Source organism: Periplaneta americana, chromosome 8, assembly GCF_040183065.1.
Source record: "Periplaneta americana isolate PAMFEO1 chromosome 8, P.americana_PAMFEO1_priV1, whole genome shotgun sequence".
NCBI lineage: Eukaryota > Metazoa > Arthropoda > Insecta > Blattodea > Blattidae > Periplaneta > Periplaneta americana.
The window spans coordinates 115,705,007-115,731,726 of NC_091124.1; the positions used below are offsets into that span (position 1 = coordinate 115,705,007).

Below are 26,720 nucleotides of genomic sequence, written 5' to 3' on the forward strand. Positions count from 1 at the left end.
ATGGTCTGAAAACTTTGAAATCTCAAGGTTCAGCAAAAATTGGTACCAATTGTCCTGTGCAGATGAAAGTGAAACTTACAAGTGCACTATTTTCCCAAACATGAAAACCATGAGATTCAATTAGAATAGAGCAGCTATTGCAAGTACAGTACTTAATATTGTTAGTACAGAAGAGCGCATACAATCATTTGTATACAGTATCCTCAATTTTACAAACTTATTTTAGTCACCTTATTGATTTTCTCCTCTGGGTGCTGAAGTATTTAAAATTGCACATTAACTGCTCCATAATTCACATTGTCAGATGCAGGAGAAGTAAGTGTAACAATTACATTTCGTTCAAGGCCACTTTCACTTTTACCAGTACTGGATAACCTGGGCTTCCAATATTCATACAATATTCATTGCATTAATTACAAATTTAAATAATACCTTACCCTGTTGCTTATTGAAGGTTTCTGGTTGTCTTAAATTAATGTTTTTCTCAATTTGTGGGATACATATTTTAAGCACACTACGAAAAACATTCCGTTTTTTTATATTTTTATACATATATATTCATTTTTAGATATACTGAAAGGAGTCTGAGAAACTAGAATCCTGGAGCATATTACAGATATAGTAATAACACTGGTCAACAAAACTAAACATACCATATTTTTTTGTTAAAAGATAACGATTGGGTGATTCTTGTAGCATTTTTTGTGCTGATTTCAAGTCTGTTTTCAGAATGTTTCTATCACCCAAGGTTTTTGAGTAATTAGATGAAATGTAATTCAACTTGTGTAGTGATAATACCTTGTAACATTTTACCTAAAATCATGTTTACTCATCTAAAACGTGTGTGAAATAGATTTTAGACTATACTTGGCTTGAGAAACATTTCTTTCAAGCGTCCAGCAGTACAATGCCAGAATATTTGAATTCCAATTTTCCTGGTATCACCTCTCCTTTTCAGAAAAATTCTGAAGAAAATGCTCCCTACGAAGGTTTTGAGGGGAAAAAAATAGATGAGAATTCAAGAAGTTATTTTGAGAGACATATTACACCACCCCATCACGTTATAGTTCTGAATCAACTCGCTGACAAGTTCTCTGTAATCTTCTGATCTGTGGTTCGTATAAACTAAGTCTGTTAAATGATCCTTAGGTTCCCAGCATATCGTTGGAACTGGAAAAGGTATATGACGGAATGCTTTCAGCCAACCAGAATTATGTGGAGCACAACAGATTTCAGGGGCCCAGTCCTGTTCTCGTCTATTTTTCAATCAAAATAACATTCGTAAGCTCTTTTAACTAGTGTAGTAAAAATTCGCCTGTGTGCTTTCAAAATTAACTAACCATAAACGTAACAAAAATTGCTTATATGATTTACACAGTATTTCGAGATATGTTTCACTTTATAAGTTACTTTTACCATAATTAAAATTAGGATAAAGAAAACACAGGTTATGAAACTTATTTCATGTAAGCTCCAACTCAACTGAGAATTAATACTAACTTTTACAGTCTAATGAGGAATAAAATTCGCTTTTATGAATTCTGACTTCATAGGCAACAATAAAATTATCCAAAGTAATAGGTCAATTGTTAAAGCAATAAAATGAAATATTTTCTTTCCATTAGTTTGTTAAGGACTATATACATATAGCAATAAAAATTAACCAATTCTTCTAAAATTACAAAAAAAGGTGGGTGGTAGAAAAATTCTGACTTTATTTTTGGAATCAGCAGATGAAATTACATAAGAAACAGCAGAAATTTTACATTTAATCAGTTGACCAGTGTAATTAACAGTGGAAGGAAGATTCTTATCAACAAGAAGAACATACAAAATATCAAGAGAGATTTCAACATCAGTGGCATAATTTCAAGATATCAGAATAATGCAATAAGTGTAAGATTATGGGTGCAAGGTGGAGAAAGGACAAGATAATTGTGGTATTTATTTCAAGAAACAAGCAAAAGAAGACGATAGCTTATTGTTAAAGGGTGAAGATTTTGTTCTCATTTCCCCGTTGCCTTAGATAATTTGACTTTGTCGCTCTTTCTTCAATTTCTGTCCAGTTTTTAAATTCTGCAAGAAGAAAAATTATAATTACATGCTTGTTTTTTAGCTAAAATCAACGCAATACAATAATACTTCACAAACGAAAGTCTATTCATGTACAGTTACCCTTAAAAAGAATGAGACGATTCTTGGTCGTCGGAAGTTAAAGTTCTACAGCGCGGTTCACTCGATATCGACATAATGATAAGTACCATGAAAAATAAAACAAGAATTGTTACAAGGACCACAAGGACAAGGACCAGAATAAGGATCACGAAGAAGACAGCCATTTAAGGCCACGATTTCACAACTTAGCTCGGGTAACAAAATATCATTGCTTCTCTGTACCGAATGGCAAATGCCTGCTATCGGATCTACATTCTGGACTGCTGTGGTCACTGTCTTGTCTCGGTAGCTCGTATAGTAGCGTGTCGGTTCCTCCGTATAACCGACACATCTCGTGTTCGATCCCAGGAGAAACTTTTTTTTTTTATTGAGTTATAATTAATTTGTTCAGAGTTCCTCTACTATCTAATTTGTTGAAAAATATGGAATAATTTATGTCCAATTTTTGGGTCTTACAAGTGGGCTGAACCTCGTCAAAAAAAATAAATCTTACTTGGAAGTTAAAAGTATTCTTCCTCAAACAAAAATCATAAAAAACTAAAAGAGACCTGGTAACTTAAAATCTTGTCCACATACCATCAGCTTCTACTACAGCTCTAAGTCAATCCGGCATGAATGTCACGAGATTGTGGAATAAGTTCTGATCCCCGGCGAGATCTTCCCAGGTGTCAACAACTTGATCCCACAATTCGTCTCGATTTCGAGAGCGTCGGTGGGCATAGGTGACTATCCTTCTCTTTTTCAATTCCGCCCATAAATTTTCGATGACATTCAAATCAGGTGACTTCGGAGGCCAATTAATGATTTCGATCTCGGGTCTCCTTTGAAACCATCTTTGAATGCTTGCGGCATAGTGCACGGGATGGTTACCCTGCTGGAACAGCAATGTTTCTCGGACGGAAGGAAGGAAAATATTTTCCAGAATGTGCTCGTAAGTTCCCGCATTAAACCGGCCATCGATGCGTTCTATAACGCCAGGTCCACCCCCAACACGATATGCTAAAGTGCCCCGATCTTTCACGTCGGTGCACATAGCGCTGATCATGTCGGAGACCATCCTCACGATAGACACGGACAGGACCTTCGTAGTCACTCGAGATGGTTGTTTCTTCGGAGAAAATTACATTTCTCCAATCGAAATCCACTCAATTGGTAGCGAAGGCAAGATGGTTGACAGCTTGTGCTTCCCCCAATATTTCCATTTGCGCAGCCCTCTGGCTCCTAATACCGCGGTTCCTCAACCTGCTGATCACAGTCTGTGAAGAACCGGGAAAGTTAGATGCTGCTCTTATTTCGTTAGCAGTCCAAAAGGGGTCCAGTCGAACTGTCACGAATAAGAGAGCATCCTCTTCCAATGAAGAAATCCGCGGACACCCAGGAATAGGGCGATTTTTGACCTCCCCTGAATTTTGGTAACGATGAACCCCCTCGCGGCTGTACTTCCAGGAACACCGACCAAACGCCAGTAGATCTAGCCCCATATCCAGCATCAACTAGAGCTATAAATCGCTGTCTCATGTCACGTCGGTTTGCCATTACGATGAGAAATGAGGGATGACGATAATACTTTAGTGTAGACATGACTATTTAACGTGATATAGAATTATTGAAATAAGGGGCATCTTGCACAGTAAGAGTTCATAAATCAACCCTAAATTAAATATTTAAATAACAGGATATAACAGGAAGTTCAATTGTTGCGAAACTAATCAAATTAAATCTAATTACATTAAGTAAACAAATCCCAAGTTATGACACCACATTGCTACAGCTAAATTGTAGGTTATTAACATAAACATTGAATAGGTCCGTGCTTATGCGTTGGACGACAAAACCAAACATCGAAAGTTCGAATCTTGCCGAGGAATATAACTTCTTGCTTTTTATAATGTAAATCAGACTTCTAACTACATTTATATTTCTTACATTTATTAATATTTATAGCCAACATTGAATTTGTAAAGAAAAGAATTTAGAAATCTCATGTGGAATTTGTGATCTGTAGTGACATAAACATAGATTATCTCTCAGAACTTTTCCGTAAAAATAAATTAAATTCACTCCTTGAAACTGGAAACCTTAGTCGTAAAGTCATTTTCCCACCTACATACAAGCTGAAGTAGCACAGCCATTGATAAAAGTTTTGTACACAGAATTAGACTGATAACCTATTCGACAGAACCTATAATCAATGGCTTGTCTGAACATGATAAACAAATCCTAAGTGTTTCCAATGTCACTGAACAATTTCAAAATATTAATTTAAAAACTAAAAAAGGGTCGTAAATGCTGTAGACTATCTAGTGATTATTTACATTTATGTCTATGAAATGAATCTTGGGAAAACGCATATGATACTGATACTACTGATATTAAGAGTAAATGTATAGTATTTTTCACTTAATTTCAGAATCACTTCAGTGGATGTTCTCCACTCAATGTTGTAAAAAAATTCAAAAGTAAAAACATGTAGATAACGCAGGGACTTAAAAATCTCATGTATTAAAAGGAAGAATCTATATGTAATGAGTTGCAATGTAATGATCCTCATGTTCTTAAATACTACAAGAAGTACAGTGTAATTTATCAAAAATTATGAAAGAGGGAAATAGAATACATTTGAATAGAAAAGTACAAAATTCAGATAATGCAATTAAAGCTATTCGGAATATTATTAAAGTTAACCTTGTAGATATTCTATGAAAGAAAATATTTTTTCATTAAAACCAGTGATTATAAAGTAGAGGATCCCAAATCTATTGCAAATTCTTTTAACGTCTTATAGTATATAGTAAAGAAATATTATTGACAAATTAAACATTCAAGATTTTGCAAAAGATACTGCAATTGGTAACTTAACAGATGCATTTAATAATTAGTATTAATATATGTAATTAGTCAATAACTGCAAAAGTGCTTTTTCGTTCAATCATAACATGAATAAAATTGAATTCACATTAAATTAAACACTATTGTAAACACGTAGATCAAATAGTTCAAATCAGCTGAAGGGGTGAGAAAGAAATAATCCAAAGCCACACTTTTAACAAAAATTGTTTTTGTGCGAGTGCATTTCTTACACATATGGGAAAGCTACTAATAAAATATTGTAATAATTACTCAACAAATGACATAGCCTAAGGACTCTAAACCTTTATAAAAGTGTGTCTGTGTGGCTTAGGAATATTTTTTAATTTCATTTTAATTGTTAGTTTTTAATATATATATGCATTTACATTGAGAGAGAGAGAGAGAGAGAGAGAGAGAGAGAGAGAGTGAGTGAGTGTGTGTGTGTGTGTGTGTGTGTGTGTGATTAACGTTTATAATATTATAACTTGTAATTTTGTATTGTCTGTGATCATTAACACTTAATCTGAGGACTTTTTAAAACTCTATTTCAACGTTATTTAGCTATTTCAAAGTTATTTAGACAAAAAAAAAAATAGTTGTGTAGACGAGGAATCGAGCTCGCACTCTTCTACACAACATGCAGAAATCTTAGCGTCTGAGCTATTGAAACGACACGAAAGCTTTCCTTTCTGTGCGGAGTATCAATCTAGTCATGAAGGTCCATTGTCGATTTAACTACACGATTTATGTATATATTTATCTTTTATTTACGCAATATTATCATATTTTTTGCAGTTTTTGAAGTGAATTTCGTAACGATGCTAGTAACAAACCAAATAGCCTGAATTTAAGTAACTCAATATTCGTTATCTTGTGTATCAGTGCTCTGGTCTCTGATCATGCGCAGTGTCTTACATCTGAGACTTAGGAATATTCAATCGTCTCATCCTTTTCTAGGGAAACTGTACATGAATTCAACACATCAATAATAAAAGAAATAACAATATGTATTTCATAAATCACAATAATAAGGCAACCTAACTTGCCGCCAAAATTATTGAATTCTTTCAAAATCTCTCCTTCTTTTATAATATTCTGGTTGTGAATATCTTTCAGAAGTCTTTTCAAACTGAAATGACGAGTGAGGACTTCGTCACAAAGCGTACAGTTGAAAATACTTTTACTTCTAGCAATATTCTTTGTGAATTCCGTTTTGCATATTCTTTTCATTAAATTCAAATAAAGGCGCCTTCACAGTGGTTGCATGTGTACTTGAAAACATACAAGTTACGAAATGTTGCGTCAAGGAGATCGTGACTAAGAGAGTGTACGTACAATGATCACGTGCAAACGTGCTGCCCCAATCCACTCCTCACAACGGTACACAACAATACATCATTTTGAATCACATCACAATAAACTCACATACCAGTAGAAATAAGCACAATATTACTAAGTATAATCGTACAAGAAACCATACACACATCCCTCAGCGATACTTGGCAGTCAGTGTCTTCTGGCGGGAATTTCATATATTCTCGATTACAGCTTTAACACCAACGAGTTAGAAAGAGAAAGATATAGAGTGGCCATTGCGCCGCCATGTTTGAAGAAAATTGAATGACCGTCCGCCATTAACTTATGCGCCCAAAACAAAGTCGGCGTGGCGATAAGTAACATTGGAATCGCCAGCTGTCAAAATTTCGTTTGCATAAAACAGTTAAACTGAAGTGGAAAAACCTAGTATCACAGTCTAATACAGTCACGAAGCTCAATACTTACTAAATATGCAAACATAGATACTGTAGTTGCTCACCACCAGGATCGCTACTATCGCCTCATCACAGACTCTTTCTCTAGCAGATGATAAAATGTATTGTACTTTCGATATCGTGTTCTTTTGAAAAAATTAACACCTTCCCGCCACTATTTAAATATGAAATATATAAGGTTTATATATTATTTTCATAAAATATATATTATATTCTATAAACTCACCTTCCTGGATCTTTCGGAAGAAGGATAACTCTAACCTATTTTTCTTACAATTTATTAGTACTGCAAACGTCTCCTTGTCCCATATTATTCAAATTATTGTATTTTAGCCATTTACAGTTATTACAACTGATAACGAACATTTCACAGTTTACATAGCTTTTCACAAAAATGCAAACACGGCACAGTCAATGCCTTTTCCATCTAGACAGGCCGTAATGTTTGTTTGGGTTTTCTATTTCAGTGTCTGGAGCTCAGTGAAATATTATATTATAATTTTATTGTGTATGATTGCTAAGCTTTATTTAGTGTAATGTGTCCATAAGTTCCGTTTACTTCTTATTGCATAATATGTTGCAGAAATAATTACAAAACTGTGTTATTTTAATGTGAAGAGAATTTTACATGTTAACATAATCTGTTCGCATCAACATTTTAAGTTTAGAATTGAATCTATTTTGAGGTTTAATAAAAAAGAATTTATATTGTGATTTCAATTTAGCACATCTACCTTCCTTAATTTTAGACAAAACATTAGCATACCACTCCTATGAAATTACACCTTAACTCGCAAGTAAATTATGTCTGAAGTGTCTCATAATCATAGTTTTAAATTTTATTACTGGAATTACACTACATTTTAGAGAAACATATGTTACTGTTTATGCATTCCAACTAATTTATATGGTTGAAACTCTGCCCTTCGTGATCGGGTTAAGTGAGTTACATGGTCTGCCTTACCGGCCTGTATTAGATCACGATGGCTGTGGCACAGTCTATTGCATACCTGCACAAAACAGTGCTCAACGAGCGCATGCGCTCCTTTGGAGTGGGAGTGCTGTGTTTACCGCTCGCCGAAACGGAGAGGAAGATATGTTAGAATGACATAGATTTGCTATAGGTAGAGGAGAGGGAAATGACCACTCAGTTATCTAGTGGAATGCAGTGTGTAGGCCTATTCTCAGTAACTGCTTCACGTTGCTTACCTACTGCTACAGTACAGTATGGAGGAATCTAAAAGACAGAACATAACATTCAATGTTTTACAGCTCGAACTTATTGTTCTTCAATGTGACCTAAGGGCTAAAGACTGTTTGAATAATACTACTAGCCTTGTTGAGTTTTACAAGACTAAACATTAGCAATAATATCCACGACAACACTGGCTGGCTGTAAAAATGATTGCTATGTTTGGCTCAACATTTATATTTGTGAGCAACTGTTTTCTATAATCAACTTTAATAAAGGCAGACATCGAACATCTGTAACTGATGTGTCATTACGATCAGTAGGCTGCTGTTCCTTTCAGCTGCCAACAGCATAAAACCTCATTTTGATGTACTGATAAATAAAAATATAACAAAATGATATTGTACATTTAAGTAGCTATAGAATTTCTATTATTTCTGTAAAATAAATATTTCTTTATTCATTAATAATAGTCCAAGATAGTTTTGCAAACACTGAATGGGAATTCATTTCAAAAACACTCGTAATAGTACTTCCTCTTCTGTATATTTTGTACGAAATCACCCCTTCTTCCATTCCACCCTTATACAGAGCGCAGCTGATATCTGCATTCTGCTCATGAGCTGTGAGCCGGCTCAGAGAGCACAAACCTTGTGCAGGCCTGGTCTATTATTCCTAGTACTCACAGCGCACCAAGCGGCTAGCAACTATCGCGAAAATTGCAAAAAATCAACCCAAGCTTCGTGACTGTATATACTAGACTATGCTAGTATTTTGTCAAATATGTACTAGTAACTTAATCTAAAATAAAGACCTTATGTACGCTAAATTCAAAACACTTGAGCTATTCCTAGAAGGAAAGCTTAAAAGAATAACCTAAGCAAAATTGTCATGTATGTATAACAAGAAGAAGAAAATGTTAATATTCCTAGGTTCTTTTAAATGCCACCCGCAAGATTGCCTATAAAATGAACGAGTATGATTCGGATGATTTTATTAAATTGTTTTCCCAGTCTCTACACGTTGCAAAACTATTTATTATACCATAAGATATAGAATGAAGTAGGCCCTATCTGTAGTAAACAACATTTACCTCCAAGCTTGTAACTTGGGTAAAACATGACGAGGCCAACAGCTGGCTGGTCTGTCTGAGCCTTTCAAGGGCTGTGGCACCACAGATTATTATTATTAGTGTATAATTGAGCATCCACGTGCAATATTGGGGTAAGTAGTTACGAAAAATATTCATACTTATTCCATTATTGCATATAGGTGCTCAGTTATGTTCTTTCATGTCCTTCCAATCAAAATACTAACAACAATACGGCCTACTACAGAGTTTTGCGTTATTTTGAATGCGAGTGTCGAAATACAATTTTAATATTTTATTGCTTACAGGGTTTGAAACGGAATTTTAGCGGTTTTATCTGTATTTAGTTTAACTTTATTACTAGTGAACCATTTATTTGATTAATAGTTTGTCTTTGAAATAGGTCTGCTTTTTTTATAAGCTACAGCTCATCGTCTTCTCTATAAGCAGGACAGACACAAGGAACAGAAATAAAGAATATTACATAATTTTGTTCATTAAGAAAGCACTCAACACTTCAAGTGTTTTGATGGAGTACTGAAAGAACTTCTAGAAATTAACAGCTCGGAGAGACACCATTTGTCTCGTTTCATATTTATTATCCAGTTTCAACAGTTCCTTTTTTTTTTCAAAGGGAGTCTGCAAGAAAAGAAAAATATTGTACACACCGCATGGTATGCCGGGCGTTATTACACATTTATGCATGAAAAAATGCTGCTAATTAACAAAACTATGGACTTAACTTCATAAAATTTACATGAAATATGATATATCAGTTGTCTTTTTCCTTTTGACATTGCAGTTATATGCAGCACACACAACAGGCATGTTTTTTCTTTGTTTTTTCGTAGTTCTTACCTCCGTATACACAATGTTGTAAGCAGACGAATTTTTATAGTGGCGGGTGCTTAGTTCATATCTGCCGTGTTTCGCAGTGGCACCGCAAAGAGCGCTGTACAGGACAACATGGCCACTCCATATTCTTCTCTTTCAAACTTGTTGTTTAACACAGGGATCAAGATGAATTGTCAAGGCCGGTAAAGGAGAAGCGAAGCGAGCATCAAGTCGGCCGTGAATGTGTTCAAAAAGTTCGTGGCCTGACACACATAGATAGCATTGAAATGTATCAACAATGCCGCCATTGTTAACGGCCATTTTTCATTAATTCAAGCACGAAAAATCATAATTTTCTGTTATCTGCATTTTGTGTAGTTTAATTTTGAAGTTAAGCTATGGTTCCGCTATGGCGATCATTGCCAAGCAAATGTCAGCTGAGCTGTTTCCTTTACAGCGAATATCGTCGTCTTTCCTATCGAAAGTATAATATGCCATCAGAAAATTAGATAGCACTAACTAAGTTTGAAGGCAATAATTCTGCTGAATCATTTACCATTGGAGACAAGTTTAAGGCTTATTTTTCTAGTAAAAAAGGAACAACTAAATGGTATCAGTGATATACATTGTTGTAGTTATGCCAATTTAAAGAGACATGTACACTATTTATTTGCCGAGCGAGTGATCTGTGTCAAAATTAATTACATCATTCATTATAAATTATAGTGGTTACAATATCCAGGCTTTTGTCCAATCTAATCAACTTAAAACTAATTATAAAAAACACGCTCCATTAGGGTTTTCAAGTAATTGGTTAGGTCTACATTAATCGTCGTTATGGTTGGAATTTCAGGGAAGATATACCCTTGACACCCATATATATGTCCCTGCTCTAACAACAGTAAATTTAGCTTTTCTTATAAACACTGTCTTTAAAAATGGATAATATTTTAATTATTCTTCCCCAAATGGATTGCAATATACATAAAATTACCTATGTTATAATACAGATATTTTACCAATCTTGCCTACAATTTCTCCGTCTTCCTTCCATAATATTTCCTTTTTATGGATATCTCTTTTTTTTTTTTTTTTGTATCGTACAGGGCAGAATGACTGAAAACATGATTAATTAAAGTTTCATAATTTATTTTTGAGAAATTGCTAAATGCACGATGTTTTGCAGTCATTTTGTGTTATCGTCATTCATTTGTTTTCTAAATGAACGACGATCATCGCTGTTAATTTGAAGCCAAGTCAATCCAGAGTGATGAATGTCAGCACTGATCGCTGCAGCCCACGCTGAATGTCTTAAAGAAATCAGCTCCATTTATTTACACCTAGAGCTAATTGACTGCCTCTGTGGTCTGTTGGTCAGCATGCTGGCTTCCAGATCAGGAGGTCCTGGGTTCGATTCCCGGGCTCGGCTCTCGGTGAATTTTTCTTGAAGAAAAGGAATTCCCTGGGTGTCTAGAGTCTGGAAATTTGTAAGAATGTGAGTGTGATTGTGAGTGTGCCAGGTTAATATTAATTAACCAATCATCACAAATATAGAAAGAAGAAGAAAGAAAGTTAGCTTCCTTATGAAAAGGTTGCCAGATTTGACAAAGCATATTACATATAATTTGGAAACAGACCTAAAAGGTAAAATGATATGCATTTGAAATGATGAGGGAATCGAATATACAAAATGTTAGAAAAATGTACACCTAAGTAGCGTTTGTGCTCATTTACAGTTAAGAAAGGGGCAAAAAAAAATATCATCAGATAGGTTAGAATGATATGAATGCCATATACCGCGAGAAAAATAATAGTACAGATTTACGTATTGGCATTGATATCTAAACCAATCAACAGCCATCGGTTAAGATAACTTGAAATTTCCATTATCACTCCCATACAAATGATTTCTCCATATCTGAACTGATCCTTTGAGGGCACTAATGGCTATTTCCTTCACAATGCTTTGTGTTAGCCCCAGGTTTTTACATTTGTTGGCAAAGAAGGAGGGTATGGTACCTCGTGCTCCCACCATCAGACCTATTACATCAATGTGGGACAGGCTATATTTATCTTTATAGAACGGGATTGTTGGTTCATAGATCCGTTTCTTTTCACTGTCCACCTCATGCGGTTGATCTGCATGTGTTTCAAATCTGATGGTGGGATCGAGAATGTATGCCGAGTTGTTCTTAATGGCAATGATATCAATTCGCCGAACACTTCCTTGTGTGGCTAGTCCCTGCACCTCTTGATGGACTGTAAACCCTACTTCCTTCAGTGCCTCGGCCAGCATAGAACAGACAGCATGGTGACTGATGTTGCGAAGGGCCTCACTATAGGGGCAGAAGCCAAGGATATGGGGAAGAGTTACAATCTCACTGAGACAGCGCCTACAGCAGGTACCATCCCGACTTCTACCCGGTACAGCTCGGACCGGAGTGACATAGACTACCATTTTAAGGGCGTCTTATCCATTCCGAGAGGGTTAGACCTTTGTGATTTCTTATCCAGCTGTTTGCTGGGGGGAACTCTTTGTTAAGAATCACTCCTTTACCCTTTTGTTGCAATGTACGCCAATTTTCAAATTCTTTTTCTCTTAAAGCGTCTCTAACTTTTCGAGAGTCCACAAAATGTTCACGATTATTTAAAAAAGAATTAGCAGGAGTTAATTTAAGGCTATTTAAACATGTTTTACTCTCCTCAATGAGGTCCCTAGTGGAAGTAATGTAAGGATCATTAGTTTTGTGTAATACTCGTAAGCCGTTAATATGTTGTAGCGTGGATTCCCAGCGTACCCTAAAAAGACCAAGACCTTTATATTTACGATGTGTATATACCATAGAATCGGGTGTGTCAGCTGGTAGGTGCAAAATTTCTTGAAGAGTGCTTTTAATAATTTTATCAGCGTTATCTAAAAAGATATTGGGTATTGTTTTCAAGGGCATTGTCTGAAATGTGTAGATTAATGATGGGCAAATTGAGGAATTTAATATGCAAAACTTTTGATCAGGATGTAATAAAGGCGACGAAATGAACAAATCTAATCTAGTTTTCAGGTCGTTTAAAATGGTTTGGGAATCGAATATACAGACGTCAGAAAAATTAAGACCTAAGTAGCGTACATGCTCATTTGCAGTTAAGCATGTAATAGTAGTGTCATCAGAAATGTTTAATTGATTTGCAATTTACCGCGAGAAATATTAATAGCTACAGATTTATTGACATTTATATCTAAACCAATAGCTTTGAAACGATCAATAGCCATCTTTGTGAGTTCTAAAGTGGAGTTTTTGTTTTTAGCTATGATAACAGTATCATCTGCAAAACCAAGTACAGTAGTGGGTTTTAGATTTGAAACAAGATTGAAACCGTATTCGGCAGCGATCGAGTCGCAGGACTGTCGCTGGGCAGTAACCTGAACACACGTTTCAGCGTCACATTGTTGACAAGTAACTCCATCTGTTAGCACAACCATAAAGCATCTAATAGATGCTATAGAGTTACCAACAACGAGAAAAAAAAAGTAGAACTAATCAAGCGGCATTTGTTCGCCATAGTGGAACCATAGCTTTAGTGCGTACCAAACAGATTGGCAAAAGTGGAAAATATCGAGCTTCATGCTGTCATTAAATTTTTCATAAAAAAGAGACTGAGTCCAACAGAAATGAAAAGACCTCCGCAGTGGATGTCCAGTAACAGCAAAAAGTGAAGAAAGCATAGAAAAATATCCACGGTAAGGTATTGAATGACTGTTGACTGAAAGTGCAGGAAGAATGTCTTGGACATGTCCAAGGTCTCTCCAAGGTGAATTCTGCGTTTGTTAACACCGGAAAAAAGCATGTCCTATGTCAGATTTTGAGGGATCAGGCTCAATTCGAGAAAAATAGGTCCAATTTTTTAGGCAGTTAGAGAGACCACTGATGAAACCTAGATCCACTACTATATATCAGAGACAAAACAACAGTCGAAACAATGGAAGGACAGCGTTTCTCCGCCTCCAAAGAAAGCAAAAACTATTCAGTTGGCTGGAAAATTCATGGCATCTGTGTTCTGCGATTCTAAGGGCATAATCATGATTGACTATCTAGCAAAAGGGAAAACAATAACTCTGAGACTTCGAGGAATCTGGTTAAGGAGGGTATAGCTGTATTGCAGCACTGGTCGACTAAGTGTGTGAATGTCAGGGGGGATTATGTTGAGAAATAGAGATTGTTTCAGAATAATCCTAGTTTAATTTCTATGTCAGGCTATGAACTTTTCAAACAACCCTTGTACTCCAACCCCCTCCCCCCATGTTCCACATTCTTTCCTCCAATTGCTCCATTACCTTCTCCCCATCACTCCTCAATTTCCCTTATTAGTTTTCCCTCCCTTTCTTACATTCATCTATAATCCTACTCCCTATCTCCTTCAATGTTACAAATTCTGCCCTTCCTGTACTGCTCATTTCTGTAATATTTCAGATTTTTTTTTTTTGTTATTCTCCTCTGTCTTCTTTTTCACTACTTCTGTCACTTCACATCTCCCATCTTTGCCTTCACTTGCAGAGACCTATTTTCCACTTTTTATCACTCATCACTTTGCCTTCCTATGTTGCTTCTAGAATCATGGTATCTCCTTTTTACCTCACTAATCTTTTTTGCACATGTGCTCCTTGTGACACTCTTCTTCGTATTATCCTTTAATTATGATGCTCTTATCACAAATCTTATCAAGCTTTCATTCTCACTTTAGTGTTTCTGCTTACTTTGCATTGTTGTATCAGTTTATTTATGCTTCCTTGTTTGATGCCTTTGTGTGAGATCCATATCTCGTCAACATTTGCTCTTGTTGCACTTGTACATTTTATTCCATGTTTCATGTTATGTTCCAGTCGAGGTGGGTTCCACCAAGTTAATGACTGGGGGATGCAGTGGTGGCTCTCGTGCTGTTCTTTTTGTCCATATATCGATTTATCACCAACCAGCCCTTTTCGTTCTCTCTTCTTTGTCATCGCTGTATTTCTCTTTGCTGACTACCATTGCATACGGAACGCCCATCACAGCCATTTTCACCTCTCCATTCCCGCTATTTTGTTTTTGCCTACATGACGGAATTTGTTAAGAATGCCTGGTGAGGCTACATTTTTCTTCCGCTTCTAGTTATTTATATTCATTCTTAGGTTAAGTTTCTTAGGCTTTTAACTTCGTCTCACCAGCGTCTCTTTCCTATCTCCATGGTTCTCTCCCACGGTTTCTCCATGGTTCTGTCCCACAGTTTCGATCACGACTTTCAAATTGTGTGGCCCAACAGGGCACCCAGCAACGAAGCAATAGTGGACCCTTCATACTGTCCCTATATGCAAGTCTAGGTGCGGAGCCTGGACCAGTGGTCATGTACATTCACATAGAGCCCCAATAGGGGCTTGGGGCTATTTAGATGCCCCAGTTACCGTCTCTGCTCATTGAGGCATATATATCGCTCCTACGTGTTACCACTGACAAATGTGTGTTGTAATGCAATCAACCACAAGTCTCCTGAAGCTGTGTGATCTCAGATTATCGGCTTTAGTGAGCAAGACTTTTAGGAGTTAGGTCAGAGTTAGCCAGGTAGTCCTGTGGTTGTTCAATGTAGAGTGGGGAGCCACGGGCGGTTATTCCTGTGGTAGGGGCATAAAATTGCGGCTCGCCTCTGGTGTAGGAGTTGCCGTTAGATGTGTAATGCTCAGTTTGTAGGGTAACTTTCGTGAGACGGGTTGCTTGGGATCAGGCTGTGAGGAGGTCTCCATGGCTGGCACAGACCATGAAGAATTTTTAGGTGTCTTTTTCTTATGCCCCCCCCCAGTGGCAGGCTGACGCCGACGACTCCATAGGGGAGGCCAGTTTCAAAATGGCCTCTTCGCGCTTTTTCCTCCCTCCCTCAGAGAAACAATAAAAAACTGAAGTTAGCAATAGACACAACTGGTGGTAATATGACGAATATTGCAATGGACTTGGACCCTGAGACAGTACGAGTTAACGTGCCACCTCCAAAGTTTCTTAGTATCACCTTGGATGGAACGGAAAAAACTATGACAAAACATCAGTCCATTTTACGTGAAACACGCGCTCGATGAACTCGTTGCCAAGGTCAGAAAGGTAACTTGACTTCGCAATGGCAGCCTCCTCCTCGAGACTGCATCTGTAAAACAGAGTGAGACGCTGTTGAAAGCAAAGTCATACCCCATCATAGTTGAGTGACACTCTTCACTGAACACCACAAGAGGAGTTGTGCATACGGATTGTCTAGATGATATGCCTGATGAGATCCAACTAGAGCTGGTGGAACAGTCCGTGTCCAAGGCTTACCATTTACTGCATAAGTGGGATGGACGGACTGAACCCCTGAGCACAGTCTTTCTGACCTTTGAAACGTCTCTCTTGCCAGAATACATCTTTGATAGTTACGAGCATGTCCCTGTGCGTGTGTATGTGCCGAACCCAATGCGGTGCTTTAGGTGCCAACGGTTCGGACATACGCAAAAACGTTGCACTAACAATATATGTGCAAAGTGCGGTAGTGCTGATCATGGGGATTCCCCATTTGCAGGCACCGAGCACTGTAAGATGATTCAAGAGCTTCGAGTCCGGGAAAATATTACGTTCTTCGAGATGCATAAGCGTATTTTTTATAAAGAAAAGAAGACAATGGAAAAGTCCTATGCATCTGTACTGCAGAAAACAACAGAGGGAATTGATGTTTGCACACAAACGCCACATATACCTGGGAAGCAAATTGAGATCGCAACCCAGATATATGTGGACACTGCCATTCAAACTGCTGAGTCAGATGACATATGTGGGCTTGATATCAGGCCTTACGTCTCTAAAACGATCGCTGCCATGACAGCAGAGAGGAATTCTAGGCCTTGTAGAACCCCACAACGTCGCATTCCTTGTTTGGTTGACGAGTCGAGATCACGCTCTCGAGCCCGTCCTCAATCAAGACACGATCAGGAGCGTGATGATCTGCAAGTGAGTCGCCATAGTCGAAAATTAAGCAGTCGCAGTCAAGGACACCAAATCACAGAAAAGATAAGAAAAGATCCCTTGTGAAGCCACCACCATGATTTAGCTCCTCGTGATTACTGATATTGTAAGTAGAATGTGAACGGTATACATGGCAGATATACAGAACTACAAGAATTGATCTATCATGAGAACCCTGCTATTTTATGTCTTCAGGAGACACACCTCTGACCTGAAAACTCCCAGAGTATCTTGGGATACTATGTTCACCGGTATGATCACCTTGCCGGTATTTGTGCCACTGAAGGTTGTGCCTTCCTACTCCGCCAAAGTATCTTTTCCTCTGTCATCAATATTAACACCCCTCATCAATGCATAGTCACAGCAATAACTCTTTCTAGCATTCAGTTTTCAATAGTCTGTATGTATATGCCCCCAGATTCTGTGAATGACATTGAAGATATCCTGTCACATGTACCTGCTCCATATTTATTAGTGGGGAGGGGAGATTTCAATGCATCCCATTATTCTTGGGGCTCAAATTCAGATGATGACAGAGGAAATAAAATAGCAGAGGTATGTACCCGTCTAAATCTCATTACCCTGAATTCAGGGGAACCAACACACCTATCCTTGGCTTACGGTACTTACTCCATGATAGATATCTCCATTTGTAGCCCAGTTTTGGCCACGCATTTCGAATGGTCAATGATTCACAATCTACATGGTAGTGACCACTACCTCATCAGAATGCATGTGTCCGCTTTACGTCCTGCGAAATCTCGCTCTCCAAACTGAATTATTAAGAAGGCAGGCTGGGTCGGATTTTCGGAGTCCATTTCATTCGATGATAACGGACATGAGAGTGTAGACTTCATAGTAGAACACTTCTCAATTGTGGTGATTAAGTGAGCAGGGTTGTCTATCCCTCGGCCATCCTGCAGGCCAAAACGCTTCTCTGTCCCCTGGTGGACGGATGCCTGCAGAGATGCAAACCGAGACCGCAAACATGCCTTACGCCAATTTGAGCACCATCCGACGCAAGAAATTTTTTTCCAGTTTAAATGCTAAGAAGATGTCCTGGGCAAACTACATCGCTTCATTGAAAAAGAACGTCCCAGCTAACATCGTATGGGACAAAATCCATCGAATAATGGGGATATGTAGTTCTGTAATTCTGGGCCTTCTGAACAATGGCATAATGACCACCAGTCCCATAGAAATTGTTGAAATATTTGTTAGCACATTTACACAGATAAGTAGCTCAAGAAATTATGACCCGGAATTTCTAAAAATCAAAGATGCTGCAGAAAAACGGATCCTCAATTTTATATCAGATAACACCGAACTTTACAATACACTGTTCACATCCGAGGAGCTGGAGGCAGCACTAGACACATCCCCTGACACCTTCCCTGGTCCTGATAACATCCATAACCGCGTACTTCGCCATCTCCTACCAGCTGGCAAATCCTTTCTGCTAAGAATGTACAACAGGATCTGGACTGAGGGGATATTTCCATCTACTTGGTGTTCCGTCATTGTAATCCCAGTTCAGAAACCAGGAAAGGATCCTTGTTTACCTGAAAGTTATAGGCCAATTTCTCTCACCAGCTGCACATGTAAGGTTGTAGAAAAGATAAGTAAATGCCTGGTGTGGGTACTCGAATCGGAAAACCAATTCTCTAATATCCAATGTGGTTTTCGTAAGCACAGATCTGCCACAGACTATCTTGTTCTACTGGAGACTGCCATTAGAGATGCTTTCCTCAAGAAGGAGCATTTGTTGCAGTCTTCTTTGATCTAGAAAAGGCATATGATTCCACATGTCGGTTTGGCATTCTGCAAACTGTGCATGATTGGGGATTTTGTGGCAGTCTACCAACGTTTATTGCGAAAGTTCATGGCAGAGCGGTATTTTCGAGTTAAAGTAGGCACCACACTTTCTAACGAACATCTCCAAGAAAACGGCATTCCACAGGGGTCTATATTAAGCATTCTTCTTTTCTGCATTGCGATCAATGGAATTGCCCACTGTGTAGTGGACGAGTATCTTCTCTGTTGTACTTTGATGACTTTGCTTTATATTACAGCTCCCAATATCTTCCATCTATCAGTCGACAGTTGGAACTGGTCATCAACGTGCTATCAGAATGGGCTGTTCGCAATGGCTTTAAATTTTCCACTCTGAAAATGCAGTGTGTTCACTTCTACAACCATCATGGACTGCATTTTAATGGAGTGGAGTTGTAATAACTGACACTGCAAGATTTTTGGGCCTTATCTTTGATTATAAATTAACATGGGAGGGGCATATGCGTGATTTGAGAAGGTGTTGTGAAAAGTTCTTAAATATTTTACGCCCTTTGTCAGAGGTTCGCTGGGGTGCAGACTGCATAGTGCTTTTATGTCTTTATCGTGCTCTTATCCGATCAAAGCTGAATTATGGCTGTTCGATTTATTTGCTGAGCTATAAATAAAAGTTACATCTTTTAGATACTCTCCATCACCATGGGATACGACTTGCTACAGGGGTCTTCTGAACAAGTCGGTTAGAAAGCCTGTATTGTGAAGCCTGAGAGTCATCTCTGAATCAGCATCGTAATGTCTTGTTGTGCTTTTATGCTGTTAAGCTCTGCTCACAGTCTGAGCACAATTCTTACGACTCCTTTCACCATTCGTCTCTCCACGGCCAATACAGTGAAAGTGCACGGAGACTTCGTCCAGCAGGCATCCGATTTCGTGAACTGCTCTCTGAACTTGACATCTACCACCAGTTCGCACACTGAAGTATACCACCACTCCACTGTGGATTATGCGATGTTCCATGTTTAATGTAAGTCTGAGTTTTAAGAATTTTACACCAGATTTTGTTTATAGACTTCGTTTTAGTAAACTTTTATTACGATTTCCAAATTATTCTTTAGTTTTTACTGACGGATCCCGGGTAAATGATGATGTAGGTTGTTCTTTCATTGCTAATGGACAGATATTTAAATATAAATTGAGCCAAGTGTTTTTACTTATGAACTCTACACTTTTTACAGAGCTTTATTGTTTTTAGTTAGACAACCCTGGGGCAGATTCTGTATCTGCTCCAACTCTTTGAGCGCCATTCAGTTCCTGCAGTGTTTGAATTCTGTTGATCCACTTGTGTTGAGAACCCAGGAGCTTTTCCACACTCTCCTAATCTCTCATTCTGAGATTGGAGTAGTGTGGATTCCGGTTCATGTTGGAATCCCTAGTAACGAGGCAGCAGATGCTGCTGCAAGGAACAGTGTTATGAATCCATCTGTGGTGTATTGGTGCAAGAGGTGGCAAGATATTCAAAATTATTGAAATGTACAAAATGGTAGCAATGAGAAGGAGAATTATTGTCTGTACAAGAGGGAAACAAATTACGAATTATAAAGAATATTGTTCGAGTTTAGAATTTGTCCACAAGAGCATCATGACATGAAGAGATTTTACTCATCCGGTTGAGGATTGGCCACTGTCGTCTGGCACATAGCCATCTCCTACGTGGCAAATCTCAGCCGGAGTGTGAGGTATGCCATGTATCAATTACGGTCGAACATATTTTATTGCATTGCACGAAATATGACCATGACCATCGACAATATGCAATTCGGCCGACTCTACATGATACTCTTGGAAATAATTTTAATTGTACAATTTTTATCGGATACAGACAGGGTGATTTAGTTTCTTATTGACCCCTTTTACTTATCCTCCGGACCCTTTACATCTGGAGATTACATTTGTTATTTTATATATGTTTTTAACATTTTTGACATTTTGGACCTCTTATATCCGAATATTTTATAAAATTATTATTGTTTTGAAATGCGCCAGATAATTTATTTCTGGTAGTATTTGTTTTATTATTTTATTGTTTCCTTTTTAAATACTGTCTAGGGTCTGAGAACTGCTCTTTTTATGATTTTTATGCATCACCTTATTGAAACTGCATTTGTGTACCTCGTTTTTACTGTGACAACGATTTTAGTTCGTTTTAGCATTCAGCTTATTGTACTGTTTATGTTTTGGTTTTGTTAAGAATTGTAGATAAGGGCACCATAGTAGCTGACGCGCCCTTTTAAACCCCACTAACTAACTAACTGCATGTTATGTTCTGTAATCAGCTGATTTCTCGTACCTGAAGATGTACCTTCTTTTTTCCGCCATTTCTCATTTTCTCAGTTTAAGTTGACATCTTGAACTGCCAATTGTCTTACAATTTCTTTTCTCTGCAAAACTGTCCTCTTTTCCTTTGTCTTCTCTCCATTCTGCCCGCTGCTCCCTTCCATTCTTCTCAATGGTACACATAACCCAAATTCTGGGAAGTCTTCGTTCTTCATGCAAAACTCCACACCATACAATTTTCCATTTACTTTCAACTTATCTCCATACAGCTTCGTAAAATGTCCTTTCGATCTAGCTGTTTTCATAAATGGAAGTAGCAGTTTCCTTCAATTTTTTTACTTCAAATGACAGGTCTCTTTCTAACCCTCACCTTCACTCCCTTGAGTTTTCTTAGGTTATTCAAAATAACTTCCCTAATTCTTGCATTCCTAAAACTCACTAGAATAGGTCTATTTGAACCTTTCCCTGACCTATATGTTTGTAAATTCATACACTTAAATAGCAAAAGTGTTAATAATTAAATACGACTTAATGAGTATTAGTACATTATGAATATGATGTGGTATGTTGACAAATAATTTAATTAATGTCACTGGATTAAAGAAAATTTGTAACATGTAGTTTCCTCAAACCAACATCATTGATTAATTTATGCTAATTTTCATTGACATCCCTTTCTGTCCTGAACTCGATGTATTTAAAAGTAATTGTTAACTTGTTCGTTTCTCTATCTTATTCCATTTTTGCAAGTTGCACACGAACTGAATGAAGATGGGCTGAGACAAAATCACTATTAAAGAACGAGCAGAAAGCTATAAAAGTGAGCAGTTTTATGTAAGCGATTCAATTATTTTAATGTGCAAATTATGTAATAAGAGGTTGTTGTGGGAGAAAAGAGATGTATTGGGAAAACACATAAAATCCAATCAACACGTACGTGCAAAGGAAAACTTCCTTTCAAAAACAACTGAAGAACAGCATGGGGTTAAATGCCAGGCAACAATTTCAAAGCTCTCCTCTCCCCGCGCGCCTCCTTTCTCCCCAGACGCGCGCGAACTCTCCGACGCGACCAGGTCTTCCGACATGGTGCCACAATATGTTTAATTTATTGGCCAGTGATATAATTAATGTAAGCCAAGAGTTGATCATGTGTAGCAATAACTGTGAGAAAATTGAACAGTTTGAACATTTATTATGTATCAGTCAATTAAAATTAATTAATTCAGTTGCTAAATAATTAGCCTAGTTCATAGTGAATTGTTCTTGCAGCTCCTAATCTTTCAAACCACAGTTTTTCATCACCTTACTCCAGCTAGTCAAGCACTGATCATTCTTTTCGTTTTTATGAAAAAGCTAATTTTGCATAGTCTTTTACATGAGCATAATAAATTGGCTGTCGTTTTTCTGTACTTTCCTAAATGTTCAAATTCTTTATTTTACTCACAGCTCATACTTAATAATCTTAGTCATATAGGCATATGTAACATGATCTGAGTCTTTTGTTAGATAAGGTATCTATTAAATATTCTGATATTTAAAATACGCCATTTTTCAAGATAAACAGCGGGAGTAAAATCATATCTTCATTTGCAGAAAGCCTTCGTCAGTTTTGGGTGCAAGATGGTCATTTCTTCAGTAGCCTTGAAAACAGTCGATGGCTTCACATAGTATCAGCATGTCTGTGTAAAGCCATTGAAGCAGCACAGGCCATACAGAGAGATGAAACAGTCGTGTTACAAGGTAAGTGTAAAAGCACTCGCTTACTTTATTTGCTGAAGAAGTCCTTCCATGTTCAGTTCACTGATAGAGCAGTAGCCAGATAATAATTTGTCCACAATGCACAGATACCTCAAAACCCGGCCAAAAATGTTTAAAGCTAGCCGACATCCACTGTTTTTTTATACTACACTAACTTAAATAAGTTACAAAAAATAAAGATATATTATATATTAGACCATCGTTTCTCAACCAGTGGATCACGAACCTCTTTTTTAAATCAAGTTTTCATTATTTATGGATAGTATTTAATTTAAAATTATGAATATTGACATTTTAATTTTAAAATATTACATGAAGCACACATTCTACATACACAAGAAATTAGTACAGGGTGGTCTTTTAAAATCCATCCATTTCTCAACTGCTTCTTTATTTTGATTTCCTCTGACTTGCCATTGTTTAACTTCCAGGCTATAAGATATGTAAAGCAAGCAATCGAAGAAACGAATCCAAGTGTGCAATGAAGAAAGTCCAAATCGAAATGTAGATGTAGGCCTATCTATAGGTTTCACAACCAAAACGTTCAGTTAGATTACCATTTTCATGGTAGCTCCACAAACGTAACAGTTCTGTGAAGAAGTTGAGGTCATAGCATTACACACTTCACTATCTACCATAGTTTAGATTAATTGATGACTCACCTGTGCCTGTTTTCCCTTGATGTTGTATGACTTTTTTTTTTTTTTTTTTTTCAGATCTTTTACTTGTATATCTATATTAGAAGCTCACATTTGTAAGTTTGTGGATTGGCAACCACAAGGATCCAAGCTGAATCTGATATTGCTTCCATTTACTTATATCACATTCCTCGTTTTCAATCTTTTCTGTTTGATCTCTCTTGATCAACTCTTTTTTTTTTTTTCGACATCAAAGATATTAGAGTATTCGAGGTCTTTGGTTGTCTTTCCTTTTCTTTTCAAAATGTTGAGTGATGTAACCACCTATTGGTGCTCATTTAAATGGTTATGTTTATGCCCATAATATGAAGCTTCTTTATCGTAAAAAGTCCAGAGCTAAAATAGCTCCCTGTTCGGATTTCCGGTTGGGAGCTGGAAGAACCTTAATATATTGCAATGGAATGCAGGTGGCCTAAGTCAGGCGAAGAAAACAGAATTGTCGAAAATATTATATGATGAAAAAATCGACCTCTTTTATATAGTAGAGACTAATATATCAGAAAATAATATAAAATACTGTGAGATAAAAGATTACATAATTAATATGCTTCCAAAATCTAGACAAGTGACCAGTGGGATATTAGTGGGAACACACAAAAAAAAAAAATTACCTTTAAATTTAATATTGTAAAGAATATGTCAGAAGAAGATAAAAGTGAAATAGTTAAAATAGATGTTTGAAAACATAACAATCATATAAAGGTTCTGTGTATGTAATCCCCCACAGAACAAATTAAAGCAGGAATCATTGGATATCCATAACAAGACTGTTGTATTAGGAGACTTTAATGCCCATTTTGATACTGTAGGATATAATGTCTGGAATGATACTGGTAAAATTATCAAATATTTGATTAGTTCCAACACTATTGATTTAATTTACAATACAAATAATATTCCATCATACCTCCACTATAATGGTACTACAACAAACCAAGATTTAACTTCAGCTACGTCAGATATATTTCAAAATATTAAAAGGAAAATTTTTACTGATCCTCGATGTGGACACAGAATGATTATTTCATATGTAAATAGTAAAAACAGACCAGAAAAAAATATAAAAAGGATTTTTGTTCCTGGAATTTAAAAAAGGCCAAATGGAATCTTTACAGAGATTCAAATAGAAGTAAAATTATTACATACTAATTTTAACTTTCAAGCAAAATCCCGATATAAAAACTATAAAAAAAACTATGAGAAATTATTTTAGATTCAGCAAGGAAGAATATACCTAAAGGTAGAGTAAAGAATTATAAACCATTCTGGTCTTAACGTTTAACAGAATTAAAAAATGATAGAAATTCTGCTAGAAGGAAAGCAGAAAATACAAAAGATCCACAGGATGTAACCTCCTGGAGACAGAAAGCAGCTTTATTGAGAAAAGAAATATGCACTTCAAAGAAAAAAACATTCAATACATTCTTAGAAAATCTTTATTATAGAAAAGATGGCTCTAAAATACATAATTTCATCAAAAACTTGGATAATAAAATTATACATCAATAAAGAAAAGAGCCTATAATTACCACAAAAATTTTACATTCTGATATATAAATTGTTAGAGCATTCAGCAAACATTGTACTAAGAAAGAACCCATAACAAAAGAACAGAAACAGTATGAAAAAGAAATAAAAATGAAATTGAAGCAGTCTTTCAAAAACGTAAATGGTGTTAAAGAATTTAATGAAAAATTTACAATACAATAATTAATAATTGCAATTAGATCCTTGAAAAGGAAGAAACAACCTGGACCAGATAAAATCTTACCAGAATTTATACAACATCTTGGATCAGTTGCCATGAAACTCTGCTCACAATATCAAATATGGGAAACTGATGTTCCTTCCATGTGGAAAAAACCAATTTTAATACCCATCTTAAAACCAAAACAACCTCCACAAAATATTTCTAGCTATCGCTCAATATCTCTCACTTGTGTTTTCGCAAAGACAATGGAGAAAATGGTACATGCAAGTCTTAACTGACATTTGGAAAATAAAAACTTGATAACATCAGCACAGGCAGGCTTCCGAGTCCATCAGATACTATACAACAGACACTTAAGTTAAGTCAAGATATGTAAGACAACATGGATAACAAAAAAAAGCATTAGCTGCTTTTGTTGACTTCAAAGATGCTTATGGATCAGTTTGGAGAATAAAATTGCTTGAAAAATTAAATAAGATGGGTATAGGTAGTAAATTACTCTGATGCATATGTAACTTTATTAATCAAAGATTATATTGTACAAAGTATGGAGAAGCTATATCTAAATTTCGACAGTCCAGAAAAGGTTTACCCCATGGTTCATTGCTCAGCCCAACATTATTTAATGCAATGATTAATGATTTACCTTATGAATTATCTCATAAAAATAGATTTGTTAAATGTGCTTTATATGCTGATGATCTGGTTGTATGGATTTCAAGTCCCCATGATGAACAACACAAGCTAACAGAACGGGGTTTTCCCTCAGCCCAATATGAGCAAATGCTGGGTAACTTTCAGTGCTGGACCCCAGACTCATTTCACCAGCATTATCACCTTCATTTCATTCAGACGCTAAATAACCTGAGATGTTGATAAAGCATCGTAAAATAACTAACTAATATAAAAAAATATACATAATTGCTCCTTTCTCTTTTATGATTATTTGAGTAACATCAGGTTCATGAATGTATTATGCCATGACTTTATCATTATTTATTATGACATTATGGCTGCAAATGGAAAGAAAAAAAGATTTTATTCTCAACAAAAATATCTTTCGTGGCATAAAGAAAACAAACTTATTGGCGTCTGCCTTAGAACATTCACACAATTAAGCGTTCAAAAAACAAAAGAAAAAGCCACGATTCAAAATTTAGTCTATCTTCCCCATATCTCAATCACATCTTGCAATCAAGTGGGCATGGAATCGACTAGAATCTTTTCAAATAGCGACTGTTCTCAACCACAACATTCCAAGCATGCTGGACATACATAAGTGTTTTGCCCATGGGCAAGTCTTTCACTGCAAACCCAGCATTCTCTAATCTTTCTTATTTTCTGCCTTCCTCTTAGTCTCTGCACATGATCCACATATATTAATGTCGTCTATTATTTGATATCTTCTTCTGCCCTGAACTCTTCTCCCATTCACCATTCCTTCCAGTGTATCCTTCAGTAGGCAGTTTCAGCATCATTCTTTCTTCATCCACTTTTTCCAACAC

General features: G+C 36.6%; 1 protein-coding gene across 8 annotated transcripts in view; it reads left to right on the forward strand.

The window, feature by feature from the left end:
- LOC138704972 (myotubularin-related protein 10-B) overlaps positions 1-26,720 on the forward strand; it is a 240,583-nt gene that overhangs the window by 162,712 nt on the left and 51,151 nt on the right. For all 8 annotated transcript variants that reach the window (XM_069833461.1, XM_069833457.1, XM_069833460.1 and 5 more), the window contains one exon: positions 22,642-22,788. In XM_069833461.1, the coding sequence (XP_069689562.1) occupies positions 22,642-22,788 (147 nt within the window). The remainder of the gene's footprint in view (positions 1-22,641; positions 22,789-26,720) is intronic.